The following is an 18,897-nucleotide window of genomic DNA, read 5'->3' on the forward strand; positions in this document are numbered from 1 at the left end:
TCTTCAAACTGAAGTGGGTGCGCCAGGGGGTTTCATAGCGTGGCTCAAGCACTTTCACCATATTTTTAAACCCGTTGTTTTCCACAATGGATTATGGCATCATGTCTGCAGCAATAAACATCTCAATAGATCTGGTGATGGCTGTAGTCCGGTCCGATTCTGCAGCAAAAGGGCTGCTTATATACCGCGGTGGGAAGAGTTGGCTCCCGTCACTGACACACCAGGGTGATGACGCTTTAAATGTGTGGCCGCGCTCCATGTATTTCCATGATCATACGGCTTTCTTGTGGCACAATGCCTGCAGAATGCCTACACAGCGTAATGGTGTTGTCCACCCCCCTTCTTCCTGTCATCATATTTGACAGGGAAGCCAAAATGCTTCCATTGAACTGTATTTCACACTATGATGGTTAAACTTTGCAATTGATCTGCGGTTCATATGTGCGCCGAACCGTGGTGGGGGGGGGGGGGGGGGTGTTCCGTCAACCGCGGTCCGTTACGCCACTATTCAATTCAAATTGGCTTTTTAACCAATCTTTGTGCGTCACAAACAACTTGCATTTCAATTGCCCTTTCTATCAGTACCACACGTTATTGTTGACGTACGTAGTATAGAAGGAGCCTTTTCCTTCTCTGCTCCCTTGTGTATCTCTTAGTCTGGGCACATCATCACACAGTGAGTGGTGACGTAACCCTACACACTGTACTGACTATGAGCAAAACTTCCTTGGCCTTGGCCTGGAAGTTATCAAGGTTCTGTGTGTGTGTGTGTGTGTGTGTGTGTGTGTGTGTCGAATCAAATCACATTTTATTTGTCACATGTGCCGAATACAACAGGTGTAGACCTTACAGTGAAATGCTTACTTTCAAGCCCTAAACCAACAATGCAGTTTTAAGAAAAATGCCTAAGAAGAAATAAAAGTAACAAGTAATTAAAGAGCCACAGTAAATGTGTGTGTTTGTACGAATGTGAAGTGGGTCACAGCCCCAGCGGGTGGTTGAGGGGGGCACACCCGCCCAGCAGGGAGGCCTCATTAGGGAGCTGTTTTTTAGGCTTGGGGGGGAGCAGGCGCAGCACGGCGGGTGCCATCAGCACTCTCACCGGAGCACAACACATACTCTCTCCCAGATCTAGAATGAAAAGCCGTGACTTTGTGTGACTGGTCGACAGAAAGAGGGGAACAACGTTATGCAAAAGCAGACCTGAAAAAGCCGACTCTTTGACTTCTCTCTGCTTTTCCAGGTCAGTTTTGCAGGTACAGAATGTTCCACGATTGTACGTCAAGTAGTTTGTCTGTATAAAGAATGTATTGTGTTACATCATACGGAAGACTTATACTGTGATGTATCATATGTCGGATCATAGTGTGACCTCGTCATTATGAACGTTATGTGTTATCTCTACAGAATCCGGGGGGGGGGGGGGCGTGGTAGCTTGGGGTAGGGGTGAATGCATGGCGGTGGGGTTACCATTTTAGGGTACAACAGTTTCCACCCACCACTCCACAATAGGGAGAGAACTCTGTCGAGTAAGCACTGTGCCAGTAGCTTCTCTCCTTAGTGTCTCATTACCAGTGATGTATGTGTAGATGTGGCAAGCAGCCATTTTGAGTGCTTCAGCGTAGTGTACCTGGCTCTCCGTTTTGGAGGGGAGCCCAATAGCTCTCCCACTGAGCTCCATAAGGTCATTTGATTATCAAACTATTATTACAATATTCAAATCCAATCATGTTTATATGATCACGTTGATTATTAAAATGGCTGTGTGTATCTTCAGCACCTTGTTAGCCACCTGCTTGTTTTTCTTCAGCCATTTAAAATGCAGGTAAGGAACCCCCTTGTGTGTTAGCGAACCTCCCTCTCATCGCTTTGCAGCTGAGGGAATAAAAAGGCCAGCGGGAAGGACGGCGGTGATTTGCGGGAAAAAAATCAAATAAAGCTTCACGCTCGCCTCGAGATAAACGATAGCACTGTTTTGTTCTCGTGGACAGACCCCTACCATCCTCCTCACCGTTAGCACCCCCTAGCTCCAGGCCTGGCAGGGGAGCGAGGGTGTGGGTTGAGGGTTAGCGGGCTCTGGCGACCCACCTCCAGCTAGCTGCTAAGCCAGCACCGTTGACATTAGAAAGGTCAGGTTTGCCCCATACTAAATTCAACACCATTGTTAGCATCTCAATGACGCTCGCTACTAGCCTAGCTGGTGCGCGTTTTAAATGGAAGAGAAGGGATTGACTGAAACAATTGAAGTATGCTAATGTTTTAGCTGTGAGTATAACCGTCTCCTGACATTGCTTCACTTCACTGTCGAGATGAAATTACAGTGGATCCTGCCTTAAGACTCACTTTCTAATAAAACGTATCTGAGATGACACTGCTTCACGGACGGGAACATCATCGCTCTCTCTCTCTCCATCTTTTCTTTCTCTCTCACTGTTTCTCATCTCCCCCTTTATTTCCCTCCCTGCCCTTCATCTTGCTCCCCCTTTCTCTTCCTCTCACTCGTCTTTTTCCCTGCCTCCTCACCACCTCTACTCTCTCTGTCGATCTGTGCTGTATAATTACCCCTGTCAGGAAGTGGCGTGGTTGTGACATGACGGCGGGGAGCCACGATGGATGTTGCCCTGGGCGGACAGGCAGGAGGAAGTGACTTCTTCACTGGGAGGAGCTCCCAGACCGCCTTCAACAAATGTCACCTCACACTAAGGTGTGAGAGATGGGGAGACAGGGGAGAAAGGAACTGGGAGGGAAGCATGGTGATGAACAATGCACCCTGAGGGGCCTGTCTGGTGTTGTGACCCTCCAGAGCTCTAGATACCATGGGGTGACACTTTGGAACCTGGAAGAGTCTTGTGGGACCCCATGTCCCTGTTATCTCATGCAAAGTCTGTTTTGAGTCCTGCTATTAGACAGTGTTGCAGCAGAGGGGTGTGTGAACCAGGGGCAGATGACCCCCCCCCTGCTTCCTGTGCATGGAAGCAGGGTGGTGTGTTTAAGCCACTACAGCAGAAAAATAGCCTTTCTCGCCCTCTTTCTACTCACAGCAGTTACCACGACTAAAAAAGAGATGGTCTCACTGTGCCCTGACAAAGAGGGATAGATTCTCCCTGTAAGGAATTACATGTTGGATAGTAAAGATTTGATACCCTGCATCTCCCTGTGGTGCTGCTGTACTAAAAGCTAACTATAATTTACCCAATGGCAGGCAGCCTGAGGCGGTGTGTGTGTGTGTGTGTGTGTGTGTGTATAATCCGAGCCGAGAAGCTGTAGCAGAGGGAGCTATCTTTAGCCCTCGTCCCCTCTGTTCTGTCTCTACTCCCCCTCCTCCCGTCCCTCTTTCCCCCTTCTCCTCTCATTCTGTCTGACAGTACGGACCACCTGCAGAGCCACGCGCACAATGATCAGCAGCACACTCCGTCCCATGCCAAAGAGACTGCACCCCCTACCTTACCAAACCTGGGGCTTGTTCCTGCTCACAGCAGGGGTGTTTGTGTGTGTTGATGCCTGTTTGTTCCTGTGAAGGTTGGCCAGAGGGCCCAAACGGACAGTGTATTTACTATTCCAACCTTCTTTAAGGTGAGATTATGTGTTCACTCTGAGTCTCTTGCACCACGCTCCTATTTCATGACTGGATGACCTTAGTATTCCTGTTGACACAGTGTGAAATGATTACACATGTAATCTGACCCAGTGAGCCACAGTGGAAGGATGGATGGATTGCTGGATTAAGAAAGGGAGAGAGGGAGGAAGCAGCTTTGGGGTAGACAGACATTGGGTTAGCTGTTCAACATCAATGTCCTTCGGGGGAAATTCAAACATAGAAATAGTATATATCTATATTGCTTGAAAAAAAAAAAGAATTCAAAATGATCTCATGATCTATAGAAAGAGTATGTCTTTTAGAATTACCCCAAAGGACATTGATGTTGAGCAACTGACCCAACGTTAGCACATCTCATTTTCAAACGCTCATACGGTACATTACAAGTACATTCTCAACACAAACACTCCTTGAAATTCCTTTTGTGAGTTCACTTGAAATTGCACTCAATATCCAACAACCCCCATTCTGACATTGCAATGCACGCTTGATTTCCATTCAAATCTAATTGATATTGGCTCCAGCACTACTTCTTGCCCAGGGCCATGTTCTGAGTGTTGTTTAGGTCCTCCAGTGGAAAAGTGTGTGGGCGTGATTGGATTGTAATGCAGTATTGTGAGTGAGTGGGGATGATAGTACATGCCGATAGCAGTCTTATAGGACCTCCCCTAATTGGCCCAGAGTGGAGGTTGGTCACCCTCGACTCCCAGTAAGAGCCCTAATGATTGGATGAGACTGCAGTTACCTGCTCAGAGGAGCCAGATTGATTACAGAGATAGGATGGGGATGGAAAGAGAGCAAACACTTGAATGACTGATACCCTACTCTGGCCCAAAATGACCCACCAAACACACCATTATTGTCTCTGTCTCTGTCTCTCTCTCCCTTCTTCCCTTTCTCTTTCCATCTATCATTGTATCTCTCCCTATCTTTATTTTCCACTGCTGTCTCTTATGCGAGGAGGTGGGGGATATATTATTGAATGTGCTTACTGGTAGACCTACAGTAGAAGGCTCCTACTGCTACAGACTCCATTGATGTTGGAAAGACCTTTGATCTAAAGTGAATAGAACATAACAGCCACCCCACTTTATCAGGTATTTCAAAGGACGGATTGGCTGCTTGTCAAACTCGGTACGTCTCTAATGGTGCCCTATTCCCATTTTACTACCCTACTTTTGAGTCAACTCCGGTCAAAAGTAGTGGACAACATAGGGAATAGGGCGCCATTTGGGACACTGCCACCGACTGGAACGGATCGATGATACGCTCAATAGGCAACACACGACCCCTGGTGACCGGATCAACACTCTTTACAATGGCCCTGGTCTGTTAGCGCTACCGCTAACCGCGTCTGCCTCAGGTTTGCACAGCGGTTAGCGCACAATGCTAGCCTCGCAAAGCCTCCCCGTTGGCATAGATCGAGGGTCTTTGGGTCTTTTAAGAAGGGCACGCGGTAGCCGGCTAGCCCCGGAGCTGACGACAGCAGCTGCTACCAACAGCCACGCCGCTGACAGATGAGCTCTGTCGAGAAGAGAGTTAGTGAATGGATCATGGTATTTATATATTGCTATCACGGTCATGGTCAGTGATTCCACAGCTTACAGGACCGTCAATCAACTAGCTGTAAAGGAGGGGGGGACATGGAGGGCTTGGTGGAAGTGTGGTTTGTTTTGGAAGTCTCTATGAATGGAAGCATCTGATTTATGCCATTCTATTTTATACCCTTTAGTTTAGTTTGAAGTATTCTTCTTCTCTTGTTGTATGATGTGTAATCAACAAGACCATTTTCAGTCTTAAGTTGACAATAACATTCTAGTAAGCTCCTCAAGTCATGAACTTCCTCATCCATGCATGTTGAATGTATCACTAATGTACAGTATTTAGTTAAAAATTGGAAGATCCCAACCGACCCCAGCAGACTTGCTGACATCAACTGAGCCCCCACCCATCCCCCTTTTTTGGGGGGATGCCCTGCTGCACCGCCCCGGCAGATGGATAATTAACCAGCGCTGGTTGGCGATGGCAGTGCTAATTAATCTGCGCTAATTAGTAAACGCTAAGAGAGGAAGTGCATGAGGCCTGCTAATTAGCGACTGGTTCCGACAGTGTGGCGGTGGCGGCGTCGGTTTTCATCTACCTCCCCACTTGGTCTCGACAGCCGTTTGATCAGCTAATGCCCTCAACTCTTTTTGATCTGCGATTCAATGCCACAGATAGCCCCGCTCATCAGTCACTACACACACACTTACTTGATTTAAGGTAGTCCAATGAAAGCCGACGATAATAGCCGATACCTCTCATCCAGCAAGCTAGAAACTACACACACCGACACATTTCCTAGAAGAATGCCCCTCATTTTAGCTGCAAATAAAGCTACAGAGAAGAAGAGGGTTAAAACACTGGTATACATGAGAATCAGAGAAATGGTTCACTTAGAAAGGGTTCTTAAAGGGTTCTTTAGCTGTTTCCATAGGAGAACCCGTTTTGGGTCCAGGTAAAGCCCTTTTTGGTTCCAGGTAGACATTTTTGGGGTACCATGTAGAATCCTCTGGGGAAAAGGGATTCTACATGGAACCCAAAAGGGTTCTACCTGGATCCAAAAATTGTTCTTCAAAGGGTTCTCCTATTGGGACAGCCGAAGAACCCTTTAGGTTCCAGATAGCACCTTCTTTTTCCCAAGAGTGTATGGGAAGAGCCATGGTTCACACAGGATATAGTTGTGGAGATTGCCATCTCATATAGGATCAAACATATTGATGTTTTGCCTGTATTTCTCCCAGTGGTCTCTCCTTGCTTACTGCATAAAAAAATTACCTGAAACAAGATCTTTCCCCAGAATGGTGTGTGAGACATTGATCCATTCATGAAATAAATGGGCTTATGTCCTTGACAAGTGGCCCTTTAAAATACAGCTCAATTTATCCCTGCAGCCTAGTGACTAGCAGCTTGGTGCACCTAGTACAGTGCCATAATATGTTGGTAAGGTTACTGCATGGGGGAGCGTGCTAAATAGGTAAGTGTAATGACATTTTAATCACGTGTTTGTGCTTCATAGGAAACTGTGTATTTATATTTGAATCACATGTTTGTGCTTCGTAGGTAACAGTGTATTGGCATTTTAATGACATTTGTGCTTTGTAGGTAACAGTGTATTGGAATTTTAATGACGTGCTTCGTAGGTGACAGTGTATTGTCATTGTAATCACGGTTGTACTTCGTAGGTGACAATGTATTGTCATTGTAATCAAGATCGTGCTTCGTAGGTGACAATGTATTGACATTTTAATCGCATGTTTTTTATGAATATATAAGGATAAAGCCATGTAGCTGTAGGCTAGAACTGTAGGCCTGCTACTGCATAACAGACATGTCTTCACTGCACAGAGATGAACAGAGTGAAGAAGAAAATAGACAACCATGTTGTTGATTTAAAAAATGTAAGCCCTTCTGATGTGATCAGATGTTTTTCCACTGTTGATTGCCTGCATTTTAAATTGTTTTTTTTTTTGCTTCCTGGGTCTTTGGCCTATTCAGTATGACCAAGTCATTTTTATCAATGCGTCACTATCATCATCTGGAGGTTGTGTTTGTATGTACTTTCATTTCCCCTAAAAGAATGGCCAATTACTGTTTTTAATCTTTACTATTACTCAAATTTTCTCTGAATGAGAGCGCTTTTTATTTCCTTATAGTAAATTGTCCGGAGATTGGCCCTCTCGTCTTTGCAGCTTAACGGTAGACTCAGCGGGATAACGTTGCCATGAGCAGCACCGTAGATATTGCGATGAGCGAGATGCCAGACTCTCACACAGTCACACACAAAGCATCTGCGCATTTGCTCAGGCTCCCTTTACGTTGTCACAGTGTGGTAGCAACGGGACCGAAACGGCGGAGAAGTTTAGCTTCCGCTTCAACGCTCTTAGTTGACACACTACTGCTGTTTACTTTGTACATCAACGCCATATTGGTTGTTGATCATCGCTAGACAGCCATTTTCAAGTCTTGCAATAGATTTTCAAGACTATTTTAAGTCAAAACAGTAACTATGCCACTCAGTCGTCTTGGTAAGCAACTCCAGTGTATATTTGGCCTTGTGTTTTAGGTTATTTTCCTGCTGAAAGGTCCATTTGTCTCCCAGTGTCTGTTGGAAAGCAGACTGAACCAGGTTTTTCTCTAGGATTTTGCCTGTGCCTAGCTCTATTTAGTTTATTTATATCCCAAAAAACGACATTACCTAGTCCTTGCCGATGACGAGCATACCCATAACATAGTGCAGCCACCACCATGCTTGAAAATATGAAGAGTGGTACTCAGTGATGATGTTAGATTTCCCCCTTTGTATTTATTTTGCCTCTACCTCCCTTGTCTCGCCTCATTTGCTCACATTGTGTATATAGACTTATTTTTCTACTGTATTATTGACTGTATGTTTGTTTACTCCATGTGTAACTCTGTGTTGTTGTATGTGTCGAACTGCTTTGCTTTACCTTGGCCAGGTCGCAATTGTAAATGAGAACTTGTTCTCAACATGCCTAGCTGGTTAAATAAAGGTGAAATAAAAAATATAATACAAAAAAGTATTCAGGACATAAAGTTAATTTATTTGCCACATTTCTTGCAGTTTTACTTTAGTATATGTTTATTCTGTGCACTCCTTTTGTAACTGTTCCTTTTTTTCACTGTCATTTAGGTTAGTATTGTGGAGTAACTACAATGTTGTTGGTCCGAGGCTTGCCGGCTACCGTGAGCCCTTCTTAACCTGTTGAAACTCCCCATCCCGGATCCGGGATCGTGACTAGAGCCTCAGGCTCATTAGCATAACGCAACGTTAACGATTTCTGAAAATCGCAAATAAAATGAAAATAATGCGCCTGCTCTCAAGCTTAGCCTTTTCTTAACAACACTGTCATCTCAGATTTTCAAAATATGCTTTTGAACCATAGCAATTGACTAATTTATGTAAGAGTATGCTAAGCTAGCTTAGCATTTTGAGTAGCATTTAGCACGCAACATTTTCACAAAAACCAGATAACCAAATAAGTAAAATAATTTACCTTTGAAGAGCTTCGGATGTTTTCAATGAGGAGACCTCCAGTTACATACCAAATGCGCAGGTTTTCCAGAAAGCGTCTGTGTGTAGGAGAAATCGTTCTGTTTCGTACATCACATTTGGCTACCGAAACGAACCGAAAATTCAGTCACCTACAACGTAAAACTTTTTCCGAATTAACTCCATAATATCGACCGAAACATGGCAAACGTTGTTTGGAATCAATCCTCAAGGTGTTTTTTCACATATCTCTTCATTGATATATCGTTCGTGGAAGCCTGCATTCTCCTCTGAATTCTGTGGAAAAATACTTGCAGCTGACTTTTGCGCACCAATTTCGGCGCAGGACACCGGGCGGACACCTGGTAAATGTGGTCTCTTATGGTCAATCTTCCGATGATATGCCTACAAATACGTCGCAATGCTGCAGACACCTTGGGGAAACGAAAAAAAGGGCAGACTTACTCCTCTCGCATTCACAGCCATATAAGGAGACAATGGAAAACAGAGCCTCAAAAATCCTGCTCATTTCCTGGATGCCGTCTCATCTTGGTTTTGCCTGAAGCTCACGTTCTAGGGCACGCACAGAAAATATCTTCGCAGTTCTGGACACGTCAGAGTGTTTTCTTTCGAAACCTATCAATTATATGCATAGTCGAGCATCTTTTTGTGACAAAATATCTTGTTTAAAACGGGAACGTTTTTCATCCAAAAATGAAATTGCGCCCCTAGAGTTTCAACAGGTTAAACGACCCAAATTTTCTGGGTAGACATATTATTGCACACAGAGTGAGTTCATGCAGTTTATGTGACTTGTTAAGCAAATGTTTACACCTGGACTTATTTTGGCTTGCCATAACAAAGGGATTGAATACTTATTGTCTTAAAAGTTCTAAAAACAGAATTCTACTTTGACATTGTGGGTTATTCTGTGTAGGCCAGTGACACAAAATCTCAATTTAATCCATTTCAATCCCACCATGTAACACAACACAATGCGGGAAAAGTCAAGGTGTGTGAGTACTTTCTGTATATCAGAACGTGGCTTAGCTGAATCGGGTGTCTTATAATGTTAGGTCTGGTCCAAAAGCATGCATACCCAGTAGTTCCCCAGGATGAGCGTAGGCATAATGGGTTAAGTCCAATTCGGGAGCAGGTCAGATTTGATGATCCCAGCTCACTGTGTCTCATTACTAGATGATGTAATGCTGTCACCTACCTCCGTGCTCCACACACACACACACACACACACACACCTTAATTGCCTGGTTGGTCCGGGTCGCACCCACACTTCTCTCCAGCCTCTCTCATTAACTTGCGGAGGAGAGGACCACTATGTCCAAGAGCAAACCAGGCACCGATTTGCTAAAAAGAAAAACACTAAGTTAGCATGCAAATTGATTTGTAATATTTTTTTTCATTAATGTTTTTGTCATTGTGCGATATAATCTCGAGTAGCCATCGGTTGCAGCCATAGATCGATTTTGCCCATCATTCTCAATTAAGAACCAATTTGTCCGCTACTTTGCCCAGCCAAGATCCATGCTGATGTTGTTACTCCATCTAGCTGTAATGACTATTTCCCTGTACAAACCAGTCAATCATCTCCTATAACCCTGCAACCTGATACCCCAGAATGCTATGCTAAATGCTACGCTAATGCAGGGTTTCCCAAACTCCTGGGTGCACGACACAGCTGATTCAAATCATCAAAGCTGGATAATAAGTTGGTTATTTGAATCAACTTTGTAGTGCTAGGGCAAAAACCTAAACGTGCACCACCTGTGGTCCCGAGGACCGAGTTTGGGGAAACCCTTCGCTATAACGTAGCACAAGGTCTGACCTGAATGACCAAGGCCAAAGGCCCAATGAGAGACTGGCCTCAGAGGTGGGTCCCCAGTCCCACAATCCACATTCCCCACCATCCTCTGGTCAGATGTACTCATTTAGAGGTAATACGGCCAAAGCCTGGGACATCGGGTCTCTCCCCAGTGACCATTTATGTAGTGCCTTGCATATCTGTCACGGGGAATTGATAACACGCACCTGAATGACAAAAGCTTGATGATATACAGTCATATTAAAAGCTTGCTAATTTATATCCACAAGGAAGATTTAAGTCTCTCCTTATAACTTTCCTCTAGGCGTCCTGTGAATTATCTTGTGAAGTGAAATCCTATCCCAGTCTGCAAGCGTTTTCTTTACCCATGCTAACCTACGTGACCAGAGATGAAAAACAATAGACAAAGTCCTCTTCAGCTGAACTCTCCCCCCTCCTCTTATTCGTTCCTTGGAAGGAGAGAACAAGGCAAGGGATGGAACACAAGTGGATAATCCTTCAGGATCAGATATGCGTGGGTGGACATGAGTAACTGCAGCTGGCGCGACAACCCTTTCTCTCTCTCTCTCTCTCTCTCTCTTTGCCTGCGTCTCTGTCTTGCTGTCTCTCTCGCTCTCTCTCTCCCTTCCTCTCCTTTTAACCAGACCGGTCTGCTTCGCCGAAAACACAGTGCGGACAGCTAATTAGGGGGTGTTTGCCGTGTGTGCGTGTGAGAGTGAGAAGCAGGAGACGACAATGCAATTAAAATACAAACACTCACTCAGACACTTTTATTCCGGGGCTTTAATGTATCATCCAACACGACAAGGGGATGGAGTGGGATGAAGGTGGGAAATTGAAGCGATTTTGAAGGGGTGTGCGCCAAGGTGCCCGAGTTAATTCCAACTGTAATGTGAGACAGCTGGGGAGCTGGAGAGATGAGACGCCGACCATACCGGTCCCCTATCGCAGGCGTTTAGCTGATATCGTTCATTGCAATAAGTAGCCTATACTAGAGAAATGTGAAGTTTGAAATTAAATAACTTTGCTAATATGTGCGGTTGTTAATAACAGGACAATTGATGGCTACAACCATCAAGTTAGTAGTAGTAGTTTAAAGGATCATTAAAAAAACTGTGGTGCACAGTAATGTTATAAACGTACTGTTCTATTTAACGTTCTCATCAATTCAGGCAATTTATCTTTATAGATATTCGTCGATATCACTCAGCTCTATTTGAGTGTACAAGAGTCCTCAGGCCAGACCAGGTGTCACTGTGCCACAAGGATAAATTACAGTGTGAATCACATCGTTACCTCCCAGCTCTCGATCACCCATCAAAAATACACATCGCATCGTTCCCTTTCTCTCTCTCTTCTTTCATTAAGTGTGTTCCCTTTTTGGCAGACAGTGTACGATTGTGTCTCAAGGAACTGAGGAGATATTTTTGGCTGCGTTTCCCGAGCTTCATTCAGCGGGAGCATACGTTTATCCCCACTTTCCTGGAAAAGAGAGCAGTGCTCCGAGAGGTTTCCAATTTTATAAACAGCCAGGTGTTCACATCAAATGGAATTCATTGCAAAGGGGTCGTCTGGATGGGGTTCTCAATGCAAATCCACTTAAAATTGAATTGAACTCTCTAAAAGAGGTTTATGGCTGAAATGGAGGGGAAAACACTGTTGAATGCATGGGCAGTATGAATGAATCCGTGCAGTACTGAGTACTGAGGCATAGTCCTAGTCATGGCATATTGACAATTCAATTCAGGTGACGCTTCGGCTGTGAGTGAGTGACACACAGTTGGCATTATACTCCTATTGAGTATGGATTATGAGTAGGGAGTGTGATGCGTGCCGCTAATGAATATCCGATCAGATTTTCTGTTTTCCAAATGTGTACTTTCAATGTGCCATTTTTCATAAGATTAGTAACACGTGTACACACAAATGCAACTTTCAATGCACTCCCTTCCATGATGCTGATACGCTATTTACATCAGGCCTCCAACCACGTCACATGAAAACTTGATCTCAATTTGCTATGCTATTGCAATGCCATGATCCATCTGGCATCGTCATCTCTTTCTGTGCTGGATAGAGGCAACTCCCTGCTGTATTTACATTTGTGCTTTGTTTCTTCAGGAGATTGTGTAAAATAGGACATGCGACTTTACTTACCTTCTCCCATATTTATCCAAGGTAGAGAATGTGCCACCTGTTTACTTTAGAAATTGCCCCAAAGGGAAATTCAGTCGAGCGAAAGCTGGAATGGTTTCTCATCTATAAAACATTGCAGTATTGAAAAACGAAACGACCTGCGAGCAAGAAACTGAGTTCATAAATGTGACAGGCAAGCCAATGGAATTAGGTTGTGTTGAAACGAATGACTGCATCATTGAAGCAACTGACTGCAACGTGTAAACGGGAATGTTGTCACCATAGAGATCCTATTAAGTCCCTTAGTATTCGAATTCCTAATTCTACTTTATAACATTACGCTTCAGAGTTTATAGGCATGCATTACACTCTTTCATATCATAGTTCAACAGCAAAGTAAGCTGAAAAATAGACATTTCCCTTTATAGGTTAAGTATAAGTATTCAGACCCCTTGACTTTTTCCAGATTTTGTTACTTTATAGCCTTAAAATTACATACACAATACCCCATAATGACAAAGTGAAAACCCGTTTTTAGAAATGTTTAAACAGAAATACTTTATAGGTCCCACAGTTGACAGTGCATGTCAGAGCAAAAACTAAGCCATGAAGTTGAAGGAATTATCCGTAGCGCTCTGAGACAGAATTGTGTTTCGAGGCACAGATCTGGAGAAGGGCCTTGGTCAGGGAGGTGACCAAGAACCCGATGGTCACTCTGACAGAGCTCCAGAGTTCCTCTGTGGAGATGGGAGAATCTTACAGAAGGACAACCATCTCTGCAGCACTCCACCAATCAGGCCTTTATGGTAAAAACCTGTTTTTGATTTCTCAAAAAAGATTGATGAGGAAAAAAACAAACCATTTAATCAATTTTAAAATAAGGCTGTAACGTAACAAAATGTGGAAAAAGTCAAGGGGTCAGAACACTTTCCGAATGCACTGTAGATCACTTTCAAACCACATACTGAGGAGACCATTCCCTTTTTAGGGTAAGGGCTACCATAGATTATTATGCTCCTGTTATACACACTGGACATGCCTTGTTAGTACCCAACTTGCTAATGACCTTCAGGTCGCTAACGGCCTGGTACTCAGGGCTCTATTGGCCCTCTAACCACTCTGACGTCACTGCAAATGCGATCAAAAATCACATCAAACATCATCAAAGAAGAATCATCTTTTTAAAACTCACCTCACTGTGATCAATTTGAAGAAAGAAGTTCAACAGCAGGTTGAAAGTGAGTGTGAAGAGTGGTCATTGTGGAGGTTGTTTCAAAGCCTAATTCAAGAAAATGGACAGTGCCTTCTAAGGTGATGATTCATTCAAAACACCCATACGAAGAATAGGGCTTATGCATGAACCCAATGATTGTGGAGTTATTCAATACATAGCCTATGCATGGCAGAAATACCTCAAACTAAACTGATATAAGATGTCTTTGGTGCATAATTGGTCTAGTCTCTTCTCCAAAATTAAACAAATTTGAGTAATGGCCTTTGAGTGTGGGCTGTTTCATGCATACCGGATGGACTGGTTAGGCTACCTTATGCTAAGCTCCAACATTTCTATCCACAAGTCTGGGAGAGAACGTATAGCGCTAGGCTCATTGAATGTGCAGGGCAATTTTGAATCGCCTAGTAATAGGGAATTTTAATAATGAATTAGGTGACACATTACCTTTTAGCTATAGAGAATATCTCGTACAGAATAACTCATTTCCATCTCCTCCTCCTTTCTCCTTTATTCATTTATCGAGCGTGCAGAGGTGCTGAAATATGTTTCGTTGCGAAAGTATGTTACTATCGATGTTCCCGAACAGATTTCACTTGGTTTCCTGAGTTAAACACTGGGGAGCTGCAGGAACAAGGTTGGAGAGCCTGTGGCATTCAGAGTTTGGGCGGATAATGGTCCACTCTAAATCAAAACTTGTTTTACAAATGAGTAAAAGACCAGATTAAATTGAGAATAGTCTGATGGGTGAAAATATGATCACTTGATGAAAGGAACAGCGTGTGCAGCCTTGAGGCAAGGAACAGAGTGCATGCTTTTTTTTGTGCAACTTTTTTAAATTATCAGTAGCCTGTCGTCGCATCATGCAGCCCATATTTAGATTTCTAATAAATTCTAAGGTTTGTATCATTCACAACTAAAGTTGCCAAATAACTCTAAATCTAGCACCTTTTCCCAAATGATCACTTTTATGCTCCACATGCTAAATGAACAAGGCTACAGCCTGGAGCATCGCCAGATAACATACAGCAGGTCAACTCATATTAGTTTCTTCTGAAATACATTTTCTTTAGACCAAACTGAAATAAACTGTGGATTTATTGTGGTGGCGTATGTTCAATTGATTTATTATACTCTTTTAAGAGTACATGTTGCAAAGGCACACATCAGCAGCTTGTATGCGTTGAGGCCCGGAGATACTGAATGTGTTTATGCTAATTAACGGTCAATTACCGTGGGCCCGGCACTCTTTTGCATGACGGTAACCGGCTGACACAGTTTCGTGACCGCCACAGCCTGTAGGTAATGAAATAGATTTTCTCCATGTCGAGCCCCATCTCATCTTCTTCTTTGCCATATCACTATCTCATGATCTCTTTAATGCCGTTATTATCAACATCTCTTTGAACATCGTAATTGACTTCACTTCTATCTTTTTTATATGGTTTTATTTATTTATTCCTGTTATTACACTCTTACGATGCGGTGGGCAATAAGATTTACAATAGATTTCATTTCCAGCGAAGCTCGGCATACTCGTTTCCGACCGGCCCCTGTAGGACTAACTCTGTTATTTCTGACTTCCTGTTCTCGGTGGATATTGAAGTGAGTCCTTATGATAATTGCCGCGATTTGACTATCCAAACTCCAGACCGGACAAGGATCTGATGAGGTGTTGCGTCTCGTAAAGCTGTACAGTTGGCCTGATTCTAAATAGGGGCTGTTGACCCCGCTATGTAAATATATGGTCACGTTTGGAGATTATAACAAAAAAACTAGACACCATAGTGAAGCTGTTCATACTCTACAGGTTGTACTATTGCTCCAGGGAGTCTACCATACTGAACTATGATAGGCTGCAATACTGTTTGTAGGAGTGGCTGATAAAGAGACATTTTCTCTCCTTCTGATCTCTTACACTTGCTTAGACCTTTTTATCTTTGTTCACCATGCTCCGTAAGGGCATCTTAGAGGTATATTACACTGGCACTCGATGCTCTTTGGGCCTCAATAACGCTCCGGCCCTGGTCTGGGATCAGTTTCACAGCACACCTATCCAGGTGTTGCAGATGGCTGCTGGAGGGCTGTATACCGACTTCGTAGCTTTCCTTGACGATCCAGTGATAAGCAGGGAGAGATAATCATGTCAGAAGATAATATGGTGTCAGAAGTTTACTGTTTTGATACACACACATGGCTCATTGTAGAGGGAAACAAGGAAAATATGCCCAACGCTCTGTGTCAGTCAACCGTGGCCTGCAAGTCTGAAAGATATAGTGTCAAAGGTTGTTAAAATTACTACTCCTTTGAGCTCTTCGTATCCTATTATGACTCATGTTGTCATGTTATACCAATGACCGTAGTAACCAACCATTCACTAAGGATTGTTTGGGTATTTTCTTCTTCGGAAAAGTAGTGTAGTAGGGTGAAGTTGCCACGTTTTTTTTTCTCCCTCCAATTGGTTGAAGTTCCAGTTTGAGGAGTGAAAGCTGATCCTAGATCTGTGTCTAAGGCCATCGTCTACTCTGAACACCCGGGGTACTGACGTCAGTTCATACAGTTATTTTATAATGATATACATTACTAGAACATGTCTACAACTCTAGTGAAACCCCAAGTCAACATCGGTGTATAATATCTATCCTTAACTTTTCTGACATCTGCTAGTCATCCAATCAGTTTCTCACCTACTCTCTTTGAAGCAGATTGATATACTGTGATTCTCCATTAAAACCATTTTTTTTCCCCCCACAATGTGTACCAAATCGTTAATAGTGTATAAGACTGATTTAAAATGCACCAGCATCGCCTGGAGGATGGGGTTGTGTATTAGCCAGGTACTGAACTGATACATGAAGGCCATGGTCTGTTGCTCTTTGCCTCACACAAACCAATTACGGAGTGACACATTTTCGCCCAAAAGTTGTAGACTGTTTTTGCTGCTATTACCAGTTCGGAATGTAATGTTGTGTACACTACTGCTACAAAGTCACTGTTCAATTTCTTTGTTTGTCGCTGTACAGTGCCTTCAGAAACCCTTTAATAAATATTCAACCCCTTTATGTCAATCCTCAATCAATTTTCCAAATGTTCTTCCACTTTGACATTAGAGTATTTTGTGTAGATCGTAGACCAAACATGACAATTCAATTCATTTTAATCCCACGTTGTAACACAACAAAATGTGAAAAAGGTCAAGGGGTGTGAATACTTTCTGATGGCGCTGTGCACCGTATGTAGGAGTTGCACTAAGAGTACTGTGGTACAGTAGATCAGTTCCAGCTCATACAACGTCCGAAGGTAACATGAGGTGCAGCCATGGCTGTGGCTCAGACTATTAGTCTACGGTGGTTGACCTACTGTAGAAGTTGGATTTTCACCTCCAGTGTGGCTGAAGTTAATTAATTGGACACGTGGGTATTGGTCCACCTGGGTTAATAAAAATGTAAAAAGCAAGCGTGTTGATTGCAATCAATGCACAATCAGCGCTGGAATTTCTGAGCCTACGGGACATGCTTTTTGACAGCTTTTATTATTTTATTTTACAGACCATTTAACAGCAGCCAGTCAGTGCACAATAGAATTAGAGGTTTGGAGAGTGTGATGGTTCTATTTCGAAAAGTACAGTATCCTCTCATTTTGAATTCTGTACCAAATGGCCCTATTTCAATATTACAACGGTCCTTGCAGAAATGGTTTTGCCCTTGGCCTTGTCTGTTTAATTAATTTCATGTTTGCTTCTTTCCCTCATAGAAAAATACTTTGTCAAGCCAGTGCTGTAGAACATTCTTTATATAGACAGTACAAGTTTTAAAAGTTTTTCATTCAAATGAAATGACTAGCGCTGACTCATCTCATGTTATCTCATGTATCGACTCCAATTATTACTCTCCTATATTTTTCATATCCTGCCACGTCTGGCTCAGTTGAACAGCTTTTCCATCATTACTGTATCTGTGGAAAAGGAACTTGAACTGTACAGACTGGAGTTAATAAAACACTTTTTTCAAACTCTACACTCTACATTCATTTGGGTACATTTTCTTTCTGTGGGACACCACTCTGTTCATACTGCGTATTATTTTTGATCATACTTAACTAACTCACCATGTCTCTTTTGTCTTTGCAGGACCCCAGAACCAAGCACAAGTTTAAGATCCACACCTATGGCAGCCCCACCTTCTGCGACCACTGTGGCTCTCTCCTGTATGGTCTCATCCACCAGGGGATGAAGTGTGACAGTGAGTAATGTACCTCGTCATCCACTTAGACTGGGGATCAGTATACACAACCTGCGATATAAACCTTAAGAGGCTAATAATGGAGCGCTGATGTTACGTCCATCGCGGTTGATCTCACTGATGTCGTCTGTTTTGCTTGGTTAGCTAGCTAGCAAGCTACACGGAACAAAAATGTAGAGTGTTGGTCCATTGTTTCATGAGCTGAAACAAAAGATCCCAGAAATGTTCCAAATGCCTAAAAAAACGTATTGCTCTAAAATGTTTTGCTCAAATTTGTTTACATCCCTGTTAGTGAACATTTCTCCTTTGCCAAGATAATCCATCTACCTGACAGGTGTGGCATATCAAGGAGCTGATTAAAGAGCATGATCATTACACAAGTGCACCTTGTACTGGGGATAAGAGGCATAAGAGGCAGCTCTGAAATGTGCAGTTTTGTCACGCAACAAAATGCCATAGATGTCTCAAATTTTGAAGGAGTGTGCAATTGGCATGTTGACTGCAGGAATGTCCACCAGAGCTGTTACCAGATCAGTTAATGTTAATTTCTCTGTCATAAGCCGACTCCAACCTAATTTTAGAGAATTTGTCAGTACTTCCAACCGGCCTCACAACTGCAGACCACATGTATGGCATTGGATGGGCGAGAGGTTTGCTGATGTCAACATTGTGAACAAAGTGCCCCATGGTGGTGGTGGGTTTATGGTATGGGCAGGCACCAAACACAATTGCATTTTACCAATGGCAATTTGAATGCACAGAGATACTGTGACAAGATCCTGAGGCCATTGTGAAGCA

General features: G+C 43.3%; 1 protein-coding gene across 1 annotated transcript in view; it reads left to right on the forward strand.

The window, feature by feature from the left end:
• LOC135539360 (protein kinase C alpha type) overlaps window positions 1-18,897 on the forward strand; it is a 204,167-nt gene that overhangs the window by 98,875 nt on the left and 86,395 nt on the right. The window contains exon 4 of the mRNA XM_064965190.1: window positions 17,988-18,099. Coding sequence (XP_064821262.1) covers window positions 17,988-18,099 — 112 coding nt within the window. The remainder of the gene's footprint in view (window positions 1-17,987; window positions 18,100-18,897) is intronic.

The sequence above is a fragment of the Oncorhynchus masou genome, chromosome 5, assembly GCF_036934945.1.
Source record: "Oncorhynchus masou masou isolate Uvic2021 chromosome 5, UVic_Omas_1.1, whole genome shotgun sequence".
NCBI lineage: Eukaryota > Metazoa > Chordata > Actinopteri > Salmoniformes > Salmonidae > Oncorhynchus > Oncorhynchus masou.